General features: G+C 35.6%; 1 protein-coding gene across 3 annotated transcripts; it reads left to right on the forward strand.

Annotated features, from left to right (window-relative positions):
• The first annotated feature begins 46 nt into the window (after window positions 1-46).
• On the forward strand, window positions 47-21,437 carry LOC144453005 (uncharacterized). Of its 3 annotated transcripts, XM_078144259.1 has the most exons (15): window positions 47-112; window positions 4,048-4,178; window positions 5,551-5,624; window positions 6,136-6,265; window positions 6,890-7,055; window positions 9,222-9,277; window positions 10,111-10,276; window positions 12,175-12,285; window positions 13,336-13,569; window positions 14,000-14,061; window positions 14,656-14,745; window positions 15,212-15,557; window positions 16,884-16,994; window positions 17,838-17,893; window positions 19,650-21,437. In XM_078144259.1, exons 2-15 carry the CDS (start codon window positions 4,095-4,097, stop codon window positions 19,728-19,730), a joined length of 1,767 nt encoding a protein of 588 aa, XP_078000385.1. In that variant the 5' UTR covers window positions 47-112; window positions 4,048-4,094; the 3' UTR covers window positions 19,731-21,437. The 3 variants fall into 3 exon arrangements, with proteins under 3 accessions (XP_078000385.1, XP_078000386.1, XP_078000387.1); XM_078144260.1 differs by lacking the exon at window positions 12,175-12,285; XM_078144261.1 differs by lacking the exons at window positions 9,222-9,277; window positions 10,111-10,276.
• The last annotated feature ends 2,079 nt before the right edge of the window (window positions 21,438-23,516 follow it).

Raw genomic sequence — 23,516 nt, forward strand, 5'->3', positions numbered from 1 at the left:
AACATGCGTCACAAAATAAAAACCCTAATGCGGAAGTTAATCTCCCATTTAAACAGGAAGTGACTGAGTTTACACAGGTCACGAAGTCTTGCAAAGTTTCCCCGTAAATAAGGTAAGATTTTGTTCAAATTTAATTCATGGAAGGTACCCTAGTCCCAACACAAATGCCGTGGAGGTGTACGATGGGTGAGAAGGTGTTCCCAAACCGACGTACATTGAACGTACACAGCGTCACAGGTGACGTTCATGCATATTCCATTTAGTTAGCTTGTGTCAGTGTGGGCGGACGGTGCACCACTAGTCCGATCCGAACAACGCAAACGAGGAAGTTGCTGTGTGTTGCATTCTTAAATCTCTGTTTCTGATTTCACTTGAAGCATGTTATGATAGGTGGCTACTTTTCATAAACAAGCTTAAAAAGCAAGAAAACCAGTAGCCCGTTTGTCATGATTGTGTTTCTGCCAAGTCCTTGCAGTGTACAGAGGCGTTTTCTCTTCCGTTTAATATTTGCTACGTAGTGAAACTTCGATACGTTCAATGTGTACTTCCCACTGACTATTTGCAAAAAATGTGTGATGTATTTGAGTCCATTGCTACTTTCCAAACGTAAGGCACACCTTTGAGATATCGCGACATTTATTTTAGAACATGTATGTCTGACCATGATCCCTGTCCTTGGCTTGGTCGATTGTGGCACACAGTTAGTTCGTTCACGATCGACTTCCGCCTTCGATCGGCGTGATATCCATTGACAAGCTGAACTTCTGACTTTACCAGCTGAGCTGCTGAAAGAAAACAAACATCTCTGTACGCAATGGATGAAAATAGTCAACAGACAGAATATTACGAATGATAGACAGTCATCGTTTGTCTGTAGCTTTGAATAAATTATGACAAATATTTACTGTATGGCCTTGTGAGTAAACTGACATTTTTACCTACAGATCCTCTGGTCAGCTTGCTCAGGGTCTATTCTTCTGTAGATCGATCGTTTTGGTACAAAACAGTCAGAGAACAAATGATCAATGCTTCATACTCACCTTGTCCATTGTATCATATACATGTAGTTTGTTATATCATAAACAATGGCTATTGTGCTCACAACTTACACTAAAATGCCTTATTTTAAAAACATTGTTTTACTGGGTAGATAGTGGCCAATTGTTTGGGCTACATCTCAGCCTCATAGGTACAGGGGTAGGCAGCCATTGTAAGCTACCCAGAGAACTCAGGTAGAAATTTACTAAACCATTTCCAAACACTGTGTAAGTTCATAATCTACCAAATCAGAGACACTAGACTTATAGTTAGGTGGCATTATGTTTTTTATTATTTGCTTTGGTATAATTACACAAACAAAGTTACAGGAACTGATAGCTTGCCAGCAGATAAACTGACATTCTATTTCAGTGTTCTGCCCAGGATAGATTGCATGGATGATGGCTAATTTGCATATCAATTACATATAAATAACATGGTAATTTGCATATTGGTTTGCATACATGTAGTGATCAGCATGTTATGTGCATGCCTTCAACACTGGAACATACTCTGGTATATTTATATTTAACACATACACACATGGACATTGGGGATCAGCCATTTCTCTCTTGTGAAAGTATTATTATTATGAGTTTGTCATTCAAAAATTACTAAAACCCAAGGCTGGTACAACACTTTTGAAGCATGGTGGAAACCTGCCAAGCATGGTGGCCTAGACGGTGCTTTCTCTATAGTTGAGAGAACACTGTGTTGCATCAAATCTTGCATATTTTACGCATTTTCAAATAAATTTACACATAAAATATAGTGTCTGCGTATGCTCATATGCACTCCAATAGCCCAAGAAGACAGAGCCATTTTGCCTACACTGTAAGCTCACATGTGCGAACAGTAAACTGATGCATTTTATTTCACTGTGAACACAAATCAACATCACTGTCGGGTAAACCAAGTAAGATTTGAACACAATACTGTGTATTTGTGTTCTCAGTGAGATACAATATAACGTTTCTTGTGCTCGAACACTTTCAATGCCTTTATCATGCTTAAGGCCTTATAAAACAAATTGTGTGGTTCCAATTTCACTCAATTTTAGAATAGGTGGGGAAGGTAGATTTTTAAAGAAAAAAATTTCATATGTGAGTGTTTAAGGTAGTTATGTTTTCCACTGTTTTCCATATACAAATGTAGTCTCTGGGTTGTTGGTTTCTTTCCATCATATGTACAGCCATTACAGATTGGAAGAACAGTTTGATATTGTCTTTTTAAGTTGATGTCAGTTTCCACATTCACTATTTCTGGCAAGACTTCACAATTTTTGCACTTATATAAAGTTTTCTTGAATATGTAAAAAAAAAAGTTGAGGGTCGGCGTGAAAAAAAAATTTTGAGGCCTAATTGAAACTCTGCAGTCTTTCTGGTTCAGTAGTATGTTCATCATGATTGTACACATGTATATTTGCTGATTTACAGGGTATGGTTTTGGATAAACTTAGCTGAGTTAATCGATTTGTTTGTTAGATTCTTAAAAGTTTCTGTATATGTTGTTGTTGTTTGTAAGGAAATCAATTCCTGTCAGTGTATACAGATATTATAATACAATGTAGCTGTCACTTGATATGACCTCAGTGACCCTAGATGTGCAGCCAATCATGAAAACAGGCCTACATAATATATTACTGTGTACTGTTCACCCAGGGTCCTCAACACAACACCGCTTTACATTGTAATTTGTATTGTGTAAAATGCTTTACAAATTACACATAAAGAAATCTAGCTGTTTGTGATCAGGAAATGGTTCATTTTAATGCTGTTTATTACAGCTAACATGATGTAGGCTTGGTGTTTCATTCATATAACGTGACATTTAATACAGCTAACATGATGTAGGCTTGGTGTTTCACTCATGTAACGTGACATATAATACAGTTAAAATGATGTAGTCTTGGTGTTTCATTCATGTAACATGACATTTACCGTAATACAGCTAAAATGATGTAGGCTTGGTGTTTCACTCATGTACATGTAACATGACATTTAATACAGACATCTTCTAATGCAAAAGAAACAATTATGTCTGCATGGGGTTGCAATACATTCAAATAATTAAATGGTTTATTCTGTTTAGACTAAATGTAGCAAAAAATGCAATCTTGCTATATTGAAGTGTCGTGTGCAGTTACTTGTTAGTTTCTGCGTGGTTGTATCAAACAGAAAAAGCTGCACGGTATTGGGAAATTCACTGTTATGTCTTTCATTCTAAGACTAACGGTTCTCCCTGTTTGCAATAAACATGTTACATGGGTGCCGAGCCTTTAACTTCAAGTTCAAGCCTAAAGTTGTACCCTTACACCATACAATGTACATGTACATGAACATGTACAACCTTGGTCCGGAATACCCGTATCCGGTAATACAGGCCTACTGTCTCTGTGAAAGGTGTTAATCAATGTGTGAGGGTTTCCCATCACAATGTAACTTACAATACAGTCTAATCAATCAATCAATCAATCAACCTATTCTAAATTAATTTCATAGCATTCAAATTCAAACATACATGTACAATGAAATAAACTTGCAAATTTATTTAGCCCCTCCCCCCCCCCCCCCACCCCCTTACATTTCATAAATAGTGCAATTCAGAGTTGTTTCAGTTTAGCAATGCACTACAATCTTCTTGATGAAGTTATCAGAGTCGGAGCAAAATAGGCTAAACAGGAAAAAAAATATGAATCATGAAATGGTACCGATGTTAAAAAATTTAAATCCTGAAGGTCTGTCTGAAAAGGAAGGGAACTATTATTATCATTATCATTATTATTTTTTAAAATTTCTGATGGTGGGTGTTAGTAACCGAGATTGAAAACACTGGCCTCTCGACACCCTTTGTATACATGTACATACATTGTACCTGTTATCATACAGTCCATTGACCAATCATGAATGAGCATGGTGGCAACTACACTTGACAAATTTATTCGCATACCAAACAGATAGCAATGAAATGTAGATAATTACTCATTCTTATAATTTATATTAATTACAGTTGGTGTGTCACGTATACTGTACCTAGACTAACACAATTAGATCAAGATGTGGAAAGCTTCAGCTGCACACAACATCAAAGTAGCAGACACAGCTGATGATGATGACTGGGAAACTGACCCAGACTTTGTGGTAAGTACAGAATCGTTGAGTTTTTACATTCAAAGATTAGAAGTACAAATGTACATGTAGAGGGCACTTACATGTAGTGTAGAGCGTACTACATGTACCTCTGCAAACACTACAGATATAGAGTTCTATGACTGATCTTACAGCTGTTTAATGATGTACAATGTATGAAGGTTTGGTGTTTCACTCATTGGACATTACAGCTAAAATGATGTAGGCTTGGTGTTTCACTCATGGGACATTACAGCTAAAATGATGTTGGCTTGGTGTTTCACTCATTGGACATTACAGCTAAAATGATGTAGGCTTGGTGTATCACTCATGGGACATTACAGCTAAAATGATGTAGGCTTGGTGTTTCACTCGTGGGACATTACAGCTAAAATGATGTAGGCTTGGTGTTTCACTCATGGGACATTACAGCTAAAATGATGTAGGCTTGGTGTTTCACTCGTGGGACACTACAGCTAAAATGATGTAGGCTTGGTGTATCACTCATGGGACATTACGTTTTTGACACAAAGATAGATATATTTCAACTCTAGACTATGGTAGCAATAACAGACCACAACAAACTCAAGCAGGATCCTTTGCCCAATCACATTGAATGCAGATAAACATTGCTATTCTTTCACAGTGCAGTAAAAACTGGCTTCTAATGAAAACAGTACATAAATGTATGGACTTGATTTTAATGGCTGCAATTGTTTATTTTCTAACTGATAATCAACATTTCAACTTGCCTACTTCTACATCCCCACTATGCACAGCACCTATGTGATTGTTTGTTTTGCATTAGAAGTTGTCTGAGGGTGTGTAATAAATGTCAAGTTACATGAATGAAACATGAAGCCTACATCATTTTATCCATAATAATGATATGGCTACACCAAATCATCACAAAAATCCAGATCCACAATCAGATCACGCCAAAATCTAATCAGTTGTCTTAAGTTAAAATGGGATATCTTTTCACAAAGTGCCATTCTGTCTGAATCCACCCCTATGTTTGAGATATCCTTCTATCACACTAACAGACAGACAAACGGCTGTGAAAACACCCCCTCCCCCACCCCAACCCCCACCCACCCCCATTTATATTTTCAGGTAATCATATCTCATATTTCTTTCTGTCTGTAAAATCAGAAGTTGTGTGAAAGGACTTTGTAGCGTCAATTTGATACAACCATTATAGAAACTACAATTATTATTACCCTCAAGCATTGTAGGCGATGATTTTTTTAGAAATAGCCTCTAGTATCTAGACATTGGTTATTTATAGATGGTTATGTGTTTTGATCTTTCCACCATCTATATGTACATGTATTTTAGTCCAACCAGAGTGACTCATTAATTTGTCGTCTTTTTTTCCCAGAATGACTTGACGGAACAAGAACAGAGATGGGGTTCCAAATCTGTAGAAGGATCTGGACGTCAGGGTTCAGTTAAGTAAGTGCCAAATATGTACAATTTTGATATCACATGGTATCAGTGCTCATGCCCTATTGGCTAGTTATATTACATATTTTCAGTAAGTGCCAAATATGGGCAATTTTGACATCACATGGTACAAACACATATGTATCATTGGTTGTTTAGATCACATGGTTTAAAACACATATGCTTCATTTGCCAAGGATGAACAAATTATGGATAATATAGTCCCTGGAAAGTAGTAAACTGGCTGATGTTTTGAGTTAAGGCTTTTACAATTATGTGTACTATATATCAGGCATTCATTATTGGTGGGGTAGGTCACATGCTTCAGATACTCTTGCCCTATTGGCTAGTTATATCACATGATTTATTAAGCAATTGCCAAATATGGAGATTTGTTAAATCACATTATATAAATGCATATACATTGTATATTATTGGTTGTTTGGATCACATGTTTCATATACACTTACCCTATTGGCTAGTTAGATCTGAATATCATATATCTATGTTACTTTAACAGTATTAATGCTCTCCGAGAGAATGTCAAGTCAGATGATGCTGACAGGAAGAAAGCAGAGTTTGACGCAGGTCCTAAAGCATCAGAAGGTTATGGTGGAGAATTTGGTGTGCAACAAGACAGAATGGACAAGGTGTGTTTGCAAATTGTTTGTTGGTGTGATCTTTGGGATGATTGCCAGAGGTGGCAGTACAGGGAGGGTGCATGCAATTGCAAAAAGGGGTCCTGCCCTCCGGAGTGACAAATCATATACTTTTCAAGTTTTTCTCTGGCGTGGTCAATGGTTAAAGAGTATTCCTTCACTATTCTAATTTTTTGTAACCATGTGTGCCTCTCATGTTACACAGGATTCCAAAACAATACCACAACCAATGTAACAACAGTGTTTCATAATCACTTGGCCAAAGTTTAGGGGATGTTCCATTTTCTTGTAGGGGTGATTTCACGTTTTAAATGTGCTTACCTCACTGCATGTGTATGTCAGATATGGGATTTCAGTTGAATGTGCACATTGCCATTGGCATTATTTCTTCATAAAAGTTGGTATGACAATAGTGTTGCTGTGAAGGTCTGCAAGGAGCTTCCCCATACAATTGCCTATTGAGATGTCTCCCCCCCCCCCCCCCAACCACAATTGGTATGCTTGACTCCAAAACATATCATCAAAATCTATACTGCTATGCCAAATATTGCATTATCTCAAACATACATGTGATGGCTATTTGAAAACTGACATTATTTTGATTTTTTTATTCAGTCTGCTGTTGGCCATGACTATCAAGCCAAACTTAACAAGCATGAATCTCAGAAAGATTACGCCAAAGGATTCGGTGGTAAATATGGTGTACAGAAAGGTGGCCAGGATAAATCAGCTGTTGGGTATGAGTACCAAGAAAAATTACAAAAACATGAATCACAAAAAGGTAAGAAATTTCCTTAATACAAGTGTTTTATTTGAAAAGACATACAACCCATAACACCAAAGTAAAGCATTTTCTGTATGTACCACAATCGTTTATAGCATCCATACAACCCATAACACCAAAGTAAAGCATTTTCTGTATGTACCACAATCATTTATAGCATCCATATCAAGTACTACCCATAACACCAAAGTAAAGCATTTTCTGTATGTACCACAATCATTTATAACATCCATATCAAGTACAACCCATAACACCAAAGTAAAGCATTTTCTGTATGTACCACAATCATTTATAGCATCCATATCAAGTACTACCCATAACACCAAAGTAAAGCATTTTCTGTATGTACCACAATCATTTATAACATCCATATCAAGTACAACCCATAACACCAAAGTAAAGCATTTTCTGTATGTACCACAATCATTTATAGCATCCATATCAAGTACTACCCATAACACCAAAGTAAAGCATTTTCTGTATGTACCACAATCATTTATAACATCCATATCAAGTACAACCCACAACACCAAAGTAAAGCATTTTCTGTATGTACCACAATCGTTTATAGCATTCATATCAAGTGTACAACCCATAACACCAAAGTAAAGCATTTTCTGTATGTACCACAATCATTTACATTTTTGTATAGCATTCATATCACGTGTACAACCCATAACACCAAAGTAAAGCATTTTCTGTATGTACCACAATCATTTATAGCATCCATATCAAGTACAACCCATAACACCAAAGTAAAGCATTTTCTGTATGTACCACAATCGTTTATAGCATCCTTACAACCCATAACACCAAAGTAAAGCATTTTCTGTATGTACCACAATCATTTATAGCATCCATACAACCCATAACACCAAAGTAAAACATTTTCTGTATGTACCACAATCATTTATAGCATCCTTACAACTCATAACACCAAAGTAAAACATTTTCTGTATGTACCACAATCATTTATAGCATCCTTACAACTCATAACACCAAAGTAAAGCATTTTCTGTATGTACCACAATCATTTATAGCATCCATACAACCCATAACACCAAAGTAAAACATTTTCTGTATGTACCACAATAGCATCCATACAACCCATAACACCAAAGTAAAGCATTTTCTGTATGTACCACAATAGCATCCATACAACCCATAACATCAAAGTAAAGCATTTTCTGTATGTACCACAATCATTTATAGCATCCATACAACCCATAACACCAAAGTAAAACATTTTCTGTATGTACCACAATCATTTATAGCATCCATACAACCCATAACACCAAAGTAAAACATTTTCTGTATGTACCACAATCATTTATAGCATCCATACAACCCATAATACCAAAGTAAAGTGTTTTCTGTATGTACCACAATCGTTTATAGCATCCATACAACCCATAATACCAAAGTAAAGTGTTTTCTGTATGTACCACAATCGTTTATAGCATCCATACAACCCATAATACCAAAGTAAAGTGTTTTCTGTATGTACCACAATCGTTTATAGCATCCATACAACCCATAATACCAAAGTAAAGCGTTTTCTGTATGTACCACAATCGTTTATAGCATCCATACAACCCACACCAAAGTAAAGCATTTTCTGTATGTACCACAATCATTTATAGCATCCATACAACCCATAACACCAAAGTAAAGCATTTTCTGTATGTACCACAATCATTTATAGCATCCATACAACCCATAACACCAAAGTAAAGCATTTTCTGTATGTACCACAATCATTTATAGCATCCTTACAACCCATAACACCAAAGTAAAACATTTTCTGTATGTACCACAATCATTTATAGCATCCATACAACCCATAACACCAAAGTAAAGTGTTTTCTGTATGTACCACAATCATTTATAGCATCCTTACAACCTATAACACCAAAGTAAAGCATTTTCTGTATGTACCACAATCATTTATAGCATCCATTTCAAGTGTAAAAGTATAATGTTTCATTTGCTAGTTGACCACTTTAGGAAGGCCACATGCTCGGCTTCTAAATAAACCAATTGAAACAGTATATTTTTACACTTGATATGAATGCTATAAATGAGAGTAGCACATAGAGAAAGTGCTTTACTTCAGTGTTACTCGTTGTATTTACACGTCATGTATTTGTCTTGTATTTTTAGATTACACGGCTGGATTTGGTGGCAAGTATGGAGTACAGAAAGACAGGCAGGACAAGGTATGTAATAATAATCTTTATTTATACTGGATCATTCTTTAAGTATATAAACACTTATCTCCCAAGAAGTCCAGTGAGGACCATCCCTCATGGGTTCAGTGTTAATGCAGGAGGAAACTGGAGTCCCAGAGGAAAACCTGTGTTGTTCGGTAGAGTCAAACTGAATGACTCGCTTCTCACTTACAGTGTGGTAAATTTAATCAAACCCTGAATGGGTTCAAACCCTGACCACAGTGGTAAGAGGCAAGTGGTTTAAACACTCTGCCACCGACAACCCAATGGACATGTGAACTTAATTAACGGGTCATAGGTGCCTGGAAGTTTATATTGCCCTCTGTCTCTGTTCAATGATGGTTGCCCAGATGTAGACAGCCTGAACGTAGATACATGTACATTAGGCCAAAATAAAATAATTGTTTAGTTTCGGTTACCCAACCTCACCTAGCTATTCACTGCTGACCCTAAACTTTTTTTTATGTATTCAAGAAAAATAATAATAAAATCGCGAAAATCGTGACATCTCGGAAGAAATAGTGGGTGCAGAAACGGACATCAACTTAAAAAGACAATATAAAACTATTCTTCCAATCTGTAATGGCTGTACATCTGATAAGAAGAAATAAACACAGAGACCATTTGGAAAACAATGGAAAACCTGAACTAGACACTAACTCAGAAAAATATATATAATAAAATAAGATAAAAAATCAACCTACCCCACCTATTCTAATATTTAGCGTAATCGGAACCGCACAATTTTTTTTATTGGGCCGTATGATGTATTGAAACATCAGAATTTCACTAACTTTGATTTGCCTCTTTTTGATACCCAGGCTGCAGTAGGCTATGAATACCAAGAGAAATTGCAGAAGCATGAATCTCAGAAAGATTATGCCAAAGGATTCGGTGGTAAATATGGTGTACAGAAAGATAGCCAGGATAAATCAGCTGTTGGGTACGAGTACCAAGAAAAATTACAAAAACATGAATCACAAAAAGGTAAGGTATTGTAACTAACCTGCTTACCAAACCATATATATTTCAACTTGCAGTGCAGCATTCTATTTTAGTTCACAGGTATTTGTCGAGTAAATCTTGCCTTACCCTTTGATTAATTCGAAATATCAGGATTGATATTGATCAGGACTGTTTTACTCCTTACTTTTGCAGTTCTTTACCTAGCCACATATTTTGAAACCTGGAAAAGATGGTACTATAGAGAGTATACCTTTGTACATGTAAATTACAAATATGTCAAACTTGAGATTTAGTGTTCATTTAACTTTACATTGATTAATGTACATGTTACTATGGTAACATACTATGCAGATTTTTAGGGAGTACTCTCACCTTTGAACTCTTATCACTTACTAGAATCTTGTCATCTCTCATTCTCTTCTGTTCTCTATTTCACACCTGAGCTTTCTACTACTTTGGTATGATCCAAGCATGATTGCTACTATGGGTTATTCCATTTCTCAACAGTTAGGGATGTACTATAGAATATCTGATCTTGTTGGTGTCATTTTGTCTTTTGAAAATGATAGCAAGAAAGGGCAACTCATAGTGTATTCAAAAGTCTATTCATTTTAATGCATTTATCTTTCAATTTTACAAATAACAACATACATATATTAAAATTTGTGAATTTTTGTTAAGTATCTCTCTGTTTTCTCCTAGATATTATATATCTGTGTAAATGGGAATATTATATATGATATATATTATCTTTATTTATACTGGTGGTTAAGAAATGTTAAAAATGTTAATAGTGGAATACATAATCTTAAAGATTTCTAAATCTTTATTCATGTATAGACCTCGTTTTTCCTATGATTTCTAATAATTGAATGATTTTATCTTTTTTCTTTGTAATTATAATGTACTAATATCTTTTCAGTACTTGCATCATTTATGATTCATCAGTATGTTGTATAAAAGTAGAAACTTTAAAGTGGCGATATCGATGAGGATTGGGTATTTATTTTGGATTTTTCATTTATAAACAATTTTATCATGGCTTCCTACTTAAAAAAAATCAATTTGAAACAACATATGCCAAGTGTGTGTTGTAACTCAATACATTGTAAAAGATTAATAAATGTGTAAAATCTTTGTTATTGTACGTTCAACAACAAACAATTTACACATTTTTAGCTTTTGCAATGTTTTGAGTTACAAACACAGACTCATCTTGGCAAACCACAGCCTCTTTTACGACACCATTCAGTACGTGCCCTACCAGAATTATTTCGAAGTTAGCGGAAAAAAGAGCAGCTCTGGTTTGAGAGAATGACACAGACTTAGTCTATTTAGTTTCACACTGATTTTTCAAGTAGGACACCACGATAAAAAATTTCTTTATAAATGAAAAATCCAAAATAACTACCCAATCCTCATCCATATGGCCACTTTGATAAAAGTTTGAATCAATCCACTTGTGCTGAAGTTCACATCACTATCAAGCTGATTATGTACTTGTTTACTGCAAGATAAAATCTGAAAGTGCTTCTGTTCTTAAAATGGTATGAGAAACTTTTCATATGCAATTTTTAAAAGAACCAAGAAAAAGAACCTTTATTGATTGAAATTTCAAATTGATATGTGTATATCAAAACGATTTTGAAAGATGATAGAGAAATTGTATGTCACAATTTTTTATTTCATGAGGAAAAGCCTGTCAAAACAGTTCATTTAAAATTTTTAGAATCTGTAATGATGCAAGGTTGTTTTCACTTTCAAATCTTTATAATAATTTCTCTTCATTGTTTCTTTTTTTCCATTAATGTTTAATGTATATAACCCTTTCTATCTATCCATCACATTCTCTTGGTAATGCCTGTATCCATGGTAATCAATCCTGTTCCCATGGTGATACCTTGTATCCATGGTGATAGACTATAGCAAGGGCTTTGGTGGCAAGTATGGGGTCCAGACAGACCGCAAGGATAAAGCTGCCGTTGGTTTTGAATACCAGCCACGTCTACAACAACATGATTCACAGAAAGGTAGACATGTCAGGAAAACGTCACTTTCTGGGATGATTTGATGATTGATAATGATTTGAAAATAATTTGATCATGACAGATCGAGTGATCTGACTTGTAGATTTAGAAAATGACCTCAATTAAGCATGCTAATTGAGTCACTGATTGTAGGATGTATGTACTAATATTAATAATGTTCTTCATAAACTCGTATTTGAAAAACAAAAGATTTCATAGTTTTGACACTTGGAGTGCTGTTTTGATTTTGAATTTACCTAATTTTAGCCAACATCGATGTCCTAATGCATGCTATTTTGTTGTTATTTTTACTTTATTCTTAGTATTGAATTAATGTAGCAAGATAATGTTATGAATTAATGGTTATTGCAAACCCAAATAAGTCATAAAAGTTGCACCCATTTTACAATTTTAATGTTCAGACTATATTGCTGGGTTCAGTAACCAGTACAGCAAACAAGCTGACAGCAAATTCCTACACAATCTCTCTTTGTCAGCTTCCGCTTCAGTTGAACTAATACCAAGTAACGCTGCTAGTGGCCATATTGGATTTGTCACAGCCATCAACAAATAGCAAAATAATCAGGGTTATAGCTTATTTTTAAAGTAGGTGGTGAAGCATGAAAAGTGGCCCTAATATCTGAGAATGAGACTCGTAAATCGTCCCAATGATGGACATATACTACAAGTTGAAATAAAGAATTTGTAAACAAATTCCTGAAAAAGTAGCCGGCAAAATATTGCAGAGTAACTGGTTCATTTTGCCGGCTACCGGCCATTATTAAAAAAACAAACATTGATATACTATGTTCTATATGGTTCACCTTCCATTTCTGATTATTCCAAAGTCCAAGTTTATTGAAAAAAAAGTGTCACGTATATTTAGGCTATGAAATGAAGCATGCTACCATTTTGTTTTCAAGTCTTAATCATTAGGAAGCAACCAACAAATATGGCCGCTACTGTTTACAGCAATACGTATGGTATTGGTTCATAGAAGCTTGCATAGACCAATCACAAACTTACAACGATTTTATAATTGCTATTGCTCAGATTATTCCACTGGCTTTGGTGGCAAGTATGGTGTCCAAGCAGACAGGATGGACAAATCAGCTCAGAGATATGAAGACCAAACTAAAACAGAACTACATCCCTCACAGACTGACATGAAGAAAGGATTTGGTGGTAAATTTGGTGTTGAAGAGAGGAAGGATGATTCAGCAGGAACTTTTGAAGACATGGAAGCAGTGAAAGGAACCAATTATCAAAGAACAAGACCAACTGGAGGTAAGTCATGAACTTTGACATATACAATCTGAACTCAGGCAAGGGTATAGAAGTCATGAACTCTAAACTTTGACATGTACAATCTGACTTAGGCAAGAGTATAGAGGTCATGAACTCTAACCTTTGGCATTTAGTATTTGACCTTTTCATGAACTCTGCACGTATGTTGGTGTGATCAACTTGTTTGACACATAAAACATGCACTCTTTTATAATGATTTGACCAAATAAATTTACATGATGTTATTACCTTTATTGTTGAGGAACATCAAGCATTGAACTTGATCAAGTTCATGTGTTCACTGGCACACCATGACTGACCTTAGCATTGATAAAAAGATGATGTCTTCTACGATGTGAATTTTCAAAACTAATTCCAAAAAAATTTATCCATTAGAGTACTTTGTACTATTTGTGTGTTTATCTTTCAGCAAAGGGATCAGCTGGTAATCTGAAGTCCAGATTTGAGAATCTTGCTAAGCAGGAAGAAGAGGTATGTGGTTTATTTTGTTATTGAAAGTGAAATTCCACTCCAGGAAATGGAGTCATAAAATTCATAAACTATTGGTTCTGGAGAGTTAGCTGTTTAGCATTGAAGAATATAGGCACTCGGGGGATCATGAATTAAATTGATTTATTCACTAGATGCAAATATTCAAGAAAAAAGTGCTAGTGTGTAACTGCACAATAAATAGAAAGAGAAAAACGAAAAAAATAGAACTAGTGTTATAAGTATGGCAGAATGTGTGTGTGTGTGTGTGTGTGTGTGTGTGTGTGTATGTATGTAATACTATGTAAGAATATGTATGTATGTATGTATGTATGTATGTATGTATGTATGTATGTATGTATGTATCAGTGTCTGCACATCTTTGTCGTATGTGTGTGTGTGTGTGTGTGTGTGTGTTGATGTGTAAAACTGACATTATTTGTCGTCCAGTTATAGACAATACTGACAGAGTGAGGTCAATGAAGTAGAGTCTTGCCATAAATAGGTGTATTTTCTCTGCTTTTCCCAGTTGTTTGGATAAATTGATATTCATCTCAGTCCTCGTATTTCTATAATGTTCTGTTATTTGTACTTCAGGATGCCAGGAAGAGGGCAGATGAAGAGAGAGCAAGGCGACAAGCCAAGGAACAAGCCGAGAGAGATAGAGAAGCAAAGAGAGTAGAGAGGGTATGGTATATGTGTATTTGCGAAGGAGTCTTTGTGTCCCACAATACAGCTAGCTAGGCAACATTCAGACTGACATAGAGGCACACACACTCACGCTTATACACACATTAACTTACTGATGTAGTGTATGAAAACTTTGTGTCTGTGTACCATTTTACAACACGACATGAACTTTCTAAACACAGGTACTTGAAACACAGGTACACATATCTCCTAGCTTTGTTAAATATCCAAAGAGGGTTGTAGCAGTGGCTACTGTGTGTTCAGTTTGTCTGTTTGGCTGTCTGTCTGTCTGTTTGTCCATCTCTGCATCTGTTTGTTTGTTAATTGCTGTACGTGTTACCTCAAGCCATTCCTCTGCTTCTTAAGCAGCTCTTTTTTCAAACTTTGCACAAAGGTGATACCCACTATGTGGCAAGTGTGCTTTGATTTTGTGTGATGTGAAATAAATATATTGTATTCTCAGGAGAGAAGAGAACAAGAAGCAGCAGAAGAAGCAGAAAGGTCAGCAGCACCACCAGAACCACAACCAAGATACCAACCAGAGCCAGAACCGGAGCCGGAACCAGAGTATCAGCCAGAACCAGAATATCAGCCAGAGCCGGAATATCAACCGGAGCCAGAACCAGAGTATCAGCCAGAACCAGAATATCAGCCAGAGCCGGAATATCAACCTGAACCAGAACCGGAACCAGAATATCAGCCTGAGCCAGAATACCCGCAAGAGCCTGCCGACACATATGAGGACACTCAAGCACCACCCCCAGTCATGCCAGATACTACTTATGAAGAAATACCACAGCAACCTAGAGGTAATTATAAACACAGTCATGTAACTCGAAAAACTCCTGGAAATTTCTAGACTTTTATAATGAGTAAATTTTGATAATATGAAGATGGTTTCCTCAACTTGAAAAGTTTAAAAATCATGATAAACTGTAACATTTAACATTATCTTGAATATTGTAGCAAAATTTATAACATTGTAACAAAATTTATGACATTCTAGTAAAATTGAGACATTGCTACAACTTTGTAGAAAAAATTATCAGGTACATAGTTCACACTTTGCACTTTATACCAACTCAGAGTCTACTTTAGTGTAACCCAAGTTAACAAAATTAACTTGAACAATTTAAGTCGGCCAAGAGTCAGGCTATATTAGTGTGGGTGCATGTTAATCTCAGTAAAGGAAATCATGACATGGTTTTTAAGCTGGGTTTTATTATCTGTGTGAATGCATTTAGACTGACTGTGTGAATGCATTTAGGCTGACTGTGTGAATGCATTTAGGCTGACTGTGTGAATGCATTTAGACTAACTGTGTGAATGCATTTAGGCTGACTGTGTGAATGCATTTAGGCTGACTGTGTGAATGCATTTAGGCTGACTGTGTGAATGCATTTAGGTTGACTGTGTGAATGCATTTAGGCTGACTGTGTGAATGCATTTAGGCTGACTGTGTGAATGCATTTAGGCTGACTGTGTGAATGCATTTAGGCTGACTGTGTGAATGCATTTAGGTTGACTGTGTGAATGCATTTAGGTTGACTGTGTGAATGCATTTAGATTGACTGTGAATGCACTTAGGTTGACTATGTGAATCCATTTAGGCTGACTGTGTGAATGCATTTAGGTTGACTGTGTGAATGCATTTAGGTTGACTGTGTGAATGCATTTAGGTTGACTGTGTGAATGCATTTAGATTGACTGTGAATGCACTTAGGTTGACTATGTGAATCCATTTAGGTTGACTGTGGCCCCAATTGATGATGCAATTCTTTGCAATCATCCATAAGTTAAAGGTGGTGATTTAAGTGGGTCAAAGTCAGGTAACACTTTTGTTAAACTGAATCTGAACACAGCCCAGTAACCGGCTTTTCAGTTTTACGATGTCAGTTGGCCTAGAGTCGACTCTGGTCCTTGTAATGTGAACATGTCAGTTTTATGACGTAAGCTGGCCTAGAGTCGACTCTGGTCCTTGTAATGTGAACATGTCAATTTTATGATGTAAGTTGACCTAGAGTCGACTCTGGTCCTTGTAATGTGAACGTGGTATATGATATTGTGTCAACATTTGTAGCAAAATATGCACATTGTAGCAAACAAAATAATTCCATCTTTTGTACAACTTTCAGCTGTACCAGTAGAAGAGGAAGAAGATTCAACATATGCAGAGGTTGGAAGTAATGCCCCACCACAGACATCACAAGGAATAACAGCTATAGCACTTTATGATTACCAAGCAGGTAAGTCACATAGTTTCAGATTGCCAACCTCCCCTCATCGCTAACTGTCCAAATGTTAGTCCGATAACTGGCACAGCCATTGATCTCAATTTTGAATGTTGTTGACTAATACCAAACTCTAGATACCCTGGAATACTGTATCACCATTTGATTATATTATCACACACTTGGTGAAAATGACATGTTGGTGTGAATTCAATGTCTTGTTGATGTTTTTTGCTGTTTGTCGATGTTAGTTTGTTGAAACTGTGATTTTTCTAAGCTACAAAATTATAATATAGTAGTGTAAACGTGTAAAATACCATATGAAAACCAACAACTGATTTACCACTTTCAGCAAATCAAATGTTCTCCCTAGGATGGTGGCTAATTTGAATATTAATTTACATATAATTAACATGGTAATTTGCATATTTGTTTGCATAGTGATCTGCATATGATATGCATGTCTTCATTACTGGAATATACTCTGATATGTTTATATGTAACACATACACTCATGGACATTGAGATTATCATGTGAAGTATTATTATGATTTTGTCATTCAAAGATTACTAAAGCTCAAGGAAGGTAGAACACTTTTGAAGTATGGCAGTAACCTGCCAAGCATGGTGGCCTTGACAGCAAGCACGGTGTTTGCACCATGCTTTCTCTATAGTGGGGAGAGCATTGCCAATTAAAATTCATTGTTACAAGCATAAGTATTATTCCACTTGTCAACCAATCAAATACCATGTTACTGTTGATGGGAAAAATTAGTACTTACTAATACCACTCTAAGCCAATCATTTTAACTGTATCATTAAACTAACAGTCAACTGTCTATATATTTGATTTTATAGCGGATGAAGATGAGTTGTCCTTTGACCCTGATGACATCATCACAGACATTGAGAAAGTGAGTCAATATTTATTTTTTTTTGCACTACAAACATTTAGTCAAACTTTTCTAACAGATTTCAATATCCTTGACAGTACAAAAGGTAGGTAGGTAGATAGGTAGGTAGGTAGGTAGGTAGGTAGGTAGGTAGGTAGGTAGGTAGGTAGGTAGGTAGATAGAAAGGTAGGTAGATAGGTAGGTAGGTAGGTAGGTAGGTAGGTAGGTAGGTAGATTTTACCTGCTTACCACCCTTAACAAAAACACTGATAAGGAACCCTAAATGACAGAGGAACTCAGGTAGATTTTACCTACTTACCACCCTTAACAAAAACACTGATAAGGAACCCTAAATGACAGAGGAACTCAGGTAGATTTTACCTGCTTACCACCCTTAACAAAAACACTGATAAGGAACCCTAAATGACAGAGGAACTCAGGTAGATTTTACCTGCTTACCACCCTTAACAAAAACACTGATAAGGAACCCTAAATGACAGAGGAACTCAGGTAGATTTTACCTACTTACCACCCTTAACAAAAACACTGATAAGGAACCCTAAATGACAGAGGAACTCAGGTAGATTTTACCTGCTTACCACCCTTAACAAAAACACTGATAAGGAACCCTAAATGACAGAGGAACTCAGGTAGATTTTACCTACTTACCACCCTTAACAAAAACACTGATAAGGAACCCTAAATGACAGAGGAACTCAGGTAGATTTTACCTGCTTACCACCCTTAACAAAAACACTGATAAGGAACCCTAAATGACAGAGGAACTCAGGTAGATTTTACCTACTTACCACCCTTAACAAAAACACTGATAGGGAACCCGATTAAAGTGACAGGGGAACTCAGGTAGATTTTACCTACTTACCACCCTTAACAAAAACACTGGTAGGGAACCCTAGTAAAGTGACAGAGGAACTCAGGTAGATTTTACCTACTTACCGTCCTTAGCAAAAACACTGGTAGAGAACCCAAGTAAAATGACAGAGAACTCAGGTAGATTTTACCTACTTACCACCCGTAACAAAAACACTGGTAGAGAACCCAAGTAAAATGACAGGGGAACTCAGGTAGATTTTACCTACTTACCACCCTTAACAAAAACACTGGTAGAGAACCCTGGTAAAATGACAGAGAACTCAGGTAGATTTTACCTACTTACCACCCTTAACAAAAACACTGGTAGAGAACCCAAGTAAAATGACAGGGGAACTCAGGTACATTTTACCAACTTACTGCCCCTAACAAAAACACTGGTATGGAACCCTGGTAAAATGACAGGGGAACTTAGGTAGATTTTACCTGCTTACCACCCTTAACAAAAACACTGGTAGAGAACCCTAGTAAAAAGACAGCGGAACTCAGGTAGATTTTACCTACTTACTGCCCCTAACAAAAACACTGGTAGGGAACCCTGGTAAAATGACAGAGGAACTCAGGTAGATTTTACCTGCTTACCACCCTTAACAAAAACACTGGTAGAGAACCCTAGTATTAAAAAGACAGCAGAACTCAGGTAGATTTTACCTACTTACTGCCCTTAACAAACACACTGGTAGGGAACCCTGGTAAAATGACAGAGGAACTCAGGTAGATTTTACCTGCTTACCACCCTTAACAAAAACACTGGTAGGGAACCCTAGTAAAATGACAGAGGAACTCAGGTAGATTTTACCTGCGTACCACCCTTAACAAAAACACTGTAGATGCTATATACCTGTACATTCATGTTACTGAAAAATTCTCATTTTCTTTCTCACAGGTTGATGATGGATGGTGGAGGGGAAGTTTTAATGGAAATCGTGGACTTTTCCCTGCAAATTACGTGGAAGAAAGACAGTAGTACACTATCTAAGTAAACTTCTTAAAAATCAAGGTTTTATTTTCAAATTTCGTTGCTAGGCTACATTCCAATGGTCATATTAAAAGTTGTACCTGATTTCCAGTGATTGTCAAAATAATAAGGGCTTCCAAGCAGTTTCTCTGTTTCATGAAAAAACAAACAAAAACACTTGTTTTCACAATGTAAATTCCCACATCCAAATACAGTACATTAAATACAGTTCTACCACTATTTTAGAGGGAGATCAGTGGTGGCTTCATTCTAAAACAACAACAAAAAACTTGTTTTCCACCCTACGAATTCTCACAATCCAAATACAGTACATTAATTATATACAGCTCAACCACTATTTCAGAGGGAGATCACTGGTGATGATATCATCGAATCTCGTACATCATCTCAAAGGTTCAGAAGGAGATCACTGGTGATAATATCATCTAATCTCAGTATAATCTCAAAGGTTCAGCGAATGATGGTTTGAAAATAAATAAGTTGAAAGAATTTTTTTATCGAGCTCAGAAAGTTGTTAGCGAGAGTTGTAATATATAAAAATATAACCATGTTGTATTGTCATACTCAAGTTCAAGTTTAGTTTTTATTGCATTTTATTTGCATTTTATAAACTGCTGATCAGAAGAAATGTTGCAACTTTATCAATGTCATTACTGTCGTTTTGGAAACTTTCCTAGCACAAGCTGTAAACGGGGTATTATTTTTTCGATCAGACGACCAACAACGTATTCACAGAAAGTTGTTAAAATACCAATAATTAGACATTTTACATGTCAGTCAGAGGTCAATTTTATCTCTAGGTTGTACAGTAAAAAAGTTGAAATTGTGATTCATGGGGGTACTGATTTTTGGGTCCGGACCCAATAATCAGGTTCTTGGGATATAATGCACCATACTATGTGTACTGCTACACAAAAATATTTACCCACAGGTGATTCAATAATGTTCAGGGTGTACAATATTACAAGTAAACTGTTAAATCTAACAAAATAGTTTCAACAAACAGTCCAGTTGCAGCTAGTGTTATTTTAAGAAAACGATGTACACGTACTTAATCATATATCTCCTTACCATCACTTTTTGTAAAGATGAAATTACATGTAATTTGCAATCGAAACAAATTTGATAAATTTAATCAACGGTTTGTACGCCAACGTTTGTCATTTATGAAACAATTTTCCAATCAGTCAACGTTTGTACTCCGTTTGTCATTTATGAAACAATTTTCCAATCAGTGAAATACAAAATATGACAAATTGTATGTATACTTTATCATGTCACATATTTAGAATGTTACTATACATATGTTAAAATGTTAATTTGCATAAAATTTGCATGTTAATTATAATTACAGGTGCACTTAGTTTTATTATGCAATGATCAGCAGGATAATTGCAACGTTAATCATGAAAATACAATTTTTATATTTTGATTATTTTTTTTCCATTTTCCAATATTGCTATCCGGATATTATTTGATGTCAGATATAATGACATAAACAAAGACTGAAAAATAAGATTTAAATTTACTAAGATTACCATGGTGATATTTTCATGGAAAGGGAAAATTTTTATAGAATAGCAAATGATTATGTTTAGAGAAATGGAACTGGCATGTGAAAATTTACAAGAAGATTTTTTTTTATTCCAGTAAGTGTACCATGATACCTATCTGATAGTATGAATAAAGTGACATGAAATATTCTGTATATGGTGTGTTGTTGTAGTTTATTTTATTGTTTTAGCTTCAGATTTTGGATGATACATTGCGAGGAAGCCATTTCACAGCAAAGTTGGGCAAGCTCGGGGAAAATTTGTTGACCTCTTTTGAAGTGGCGATATCGATGAGGATCTGGTATTTATTTTGGAATTTTATTTTATAAAACAATTTTATCATAGCTTCCTACCTGAAAAAATTAATGTGAAACAACATATGCCAAGTCTTCCTTTGTGACTCAATAGAATGCAAATGATCAATAAATGTGTAAAATGTTTGTTATTGTACGTACGATAACAAACTTTGTACACATTTTTTAGCTTATTACCGTATGTATTGAGTGACAAACGCAGACTTAGTCAATGTTGTTTCATATTGATTTTTCCAAGTAGGAAGCTATGATAAAATTGTTTTATAAAATTAAAAATCCAAAATAGATACCCAATCCTCATCGATATCGCCACTTTATTAAGTAATTCTTATTCCAAGTCATGATAGTCTGGATGCCAACATGGTTTCTAGCCGGCACTAACTAAACAGATAATCCAGTGAGTGGAGAGGAGAGGACTGGTATAAATCATAACGATACCGTATAGGAACTAGATTAAAATCATGGCAGCCTTGATATCCATGTTCGTGATTCTCAGACTAGTCTCTAAATCCTGTGTTTATTCTACCGATCAACTGTCCATCTTTTTAAAGTACTTGTCGTTGTGTGACGACATGACATTCCTTCAAGTCACGATGGGAAGGGAAGGAAAAGGTGCGTTGTTTTAGACACCAAAATTATAACTATAAGGGCAACAAATTCCAGATACAAATCTTCCTGAATAGAAAGGTAATAAACGGTTTAAACCGTCGCCTTTTCATTAAATGAAGCGTATGTTAGTCTGTAGACTTTTACGATATTAAAGGTAGGTACGACATTGGTCATTGCGATCATTTTACATTTAACCTTTGACCTTAAATCAATTAAAAGTTGAATACTTTATTAAAACAAAATCATCTCAATTAAGAAGTAATACAGATGATAATATTCTAAGGATAATTTTATTGCCTGAACATTTAGTATTGGCTCTCGTGCTGAATCCAACCCTAGCAAAACAAAGATAAACATAAGGTCACCTGTAGATGGCAGTATACAGCCCAAAAGTGCGATTTCTTCACAAAGGTCAAAAAAGGCGAAATTGGGACCGTTTGGACTGCAAAAACGCATTATTGCGTAATAGTTGAAAAATGCGACTTTTCTTCTTTTAACCGATAATAACGTGTCCAGGACCAAACCAAATCATCTCTTTTACGTTTCATAATATCAAACATGTAATTTGGAGTAGTTTTTGAAAAATTAGAATAAATATTTCTGAAAAAATTAATAGAAAAATTAATACAAAATGCCATACTTTCGTTATAAACTAAAATTCAAGATTTGTTATAACTCGCAACACATTAATTTATGCATTAATAATGATAGGTCAACTGTAGATGGCAGTATACATCGCCAAAAGTCGATTTCTTCACAAAGGTCAAAAAAGGCGAAATTGGGACCGTTTGGACTGGAAAAACGCATTATTGCGTAATAGTTGAAAAATGTCACTTTCTTTGTATTATCAACGGAAACAGGTGTTTAGGGCCCAAGTAAAGCACATTTTATGAGTTGCTAATGGTAAAACATTACATTTAGAAGAGTTTCGATGATTTATGAAAAATATATATTTTGAAATAATAACGGAAAATCCATTTTTATCATAAATTCCAAATTTCATTCACATCCAATCGCACTGGGGAGAATCTTGATATATTGATTGATGTTGAGTACGCACACACAAATATCGTCTAAAATTATGAATATTAAAAAGGATAATTTTATTGCCTGAACATTTAGTATTGGCTCTCGAGCCGAATCCAACCCTAGCAAAACAAAGATAAACATAAGGTCACCTGTAGATGGCAGTATACAGCCCAAAAGTGCGATTTCTTCACAAAGGTCAAAAAAGGCGAAATTGGGGTACATTCGACTGAAAAAACGCCTTATTGCGCAATAGTTGAAAAATGTCACTT

This window comes from Glandiceps talaboti, chromosome 23 (genome assembly GCF_964340395.1).
Source record: "Glandiceps talaboti chromosome 23, keGlaTala1.1, whole genome shotgun sequence".
Taxonomy (NCBI): Eukaryota; Metazoa; Hemichordata; class Enteropneusta; family Spengelidae; genus Glandiceps; species Glandiceps talaboti.

What these genes read in the sequence shown, in the direction of transcription:
- LOC144453005 (XM_078144259.1), top strand. Translation starts at nt 4,095, where the DNA reads ATGTGGAAAGCTTCAGCTGCACACAACATCAAAGTAGCAGACACAGCT. An exon ending in AACAAGACAGAATGGACAAG is followed by an intron (nt 6,266 to 6,889) that starts GTGTGTTTGCAA and finishes TTTTTTATTCAG; the next exon opens with TCTGCTGTTGGCCATGACTA. An exon ending in TTGCTAAGCAGGAAGAAGAG is followed by an intron (nt 14,062 to 14,655) that starts GTATGTGGTTTA and finishes TTTGTACTTCAG; the next exon opens with GATGCCAGGAAGAGGGCAGA.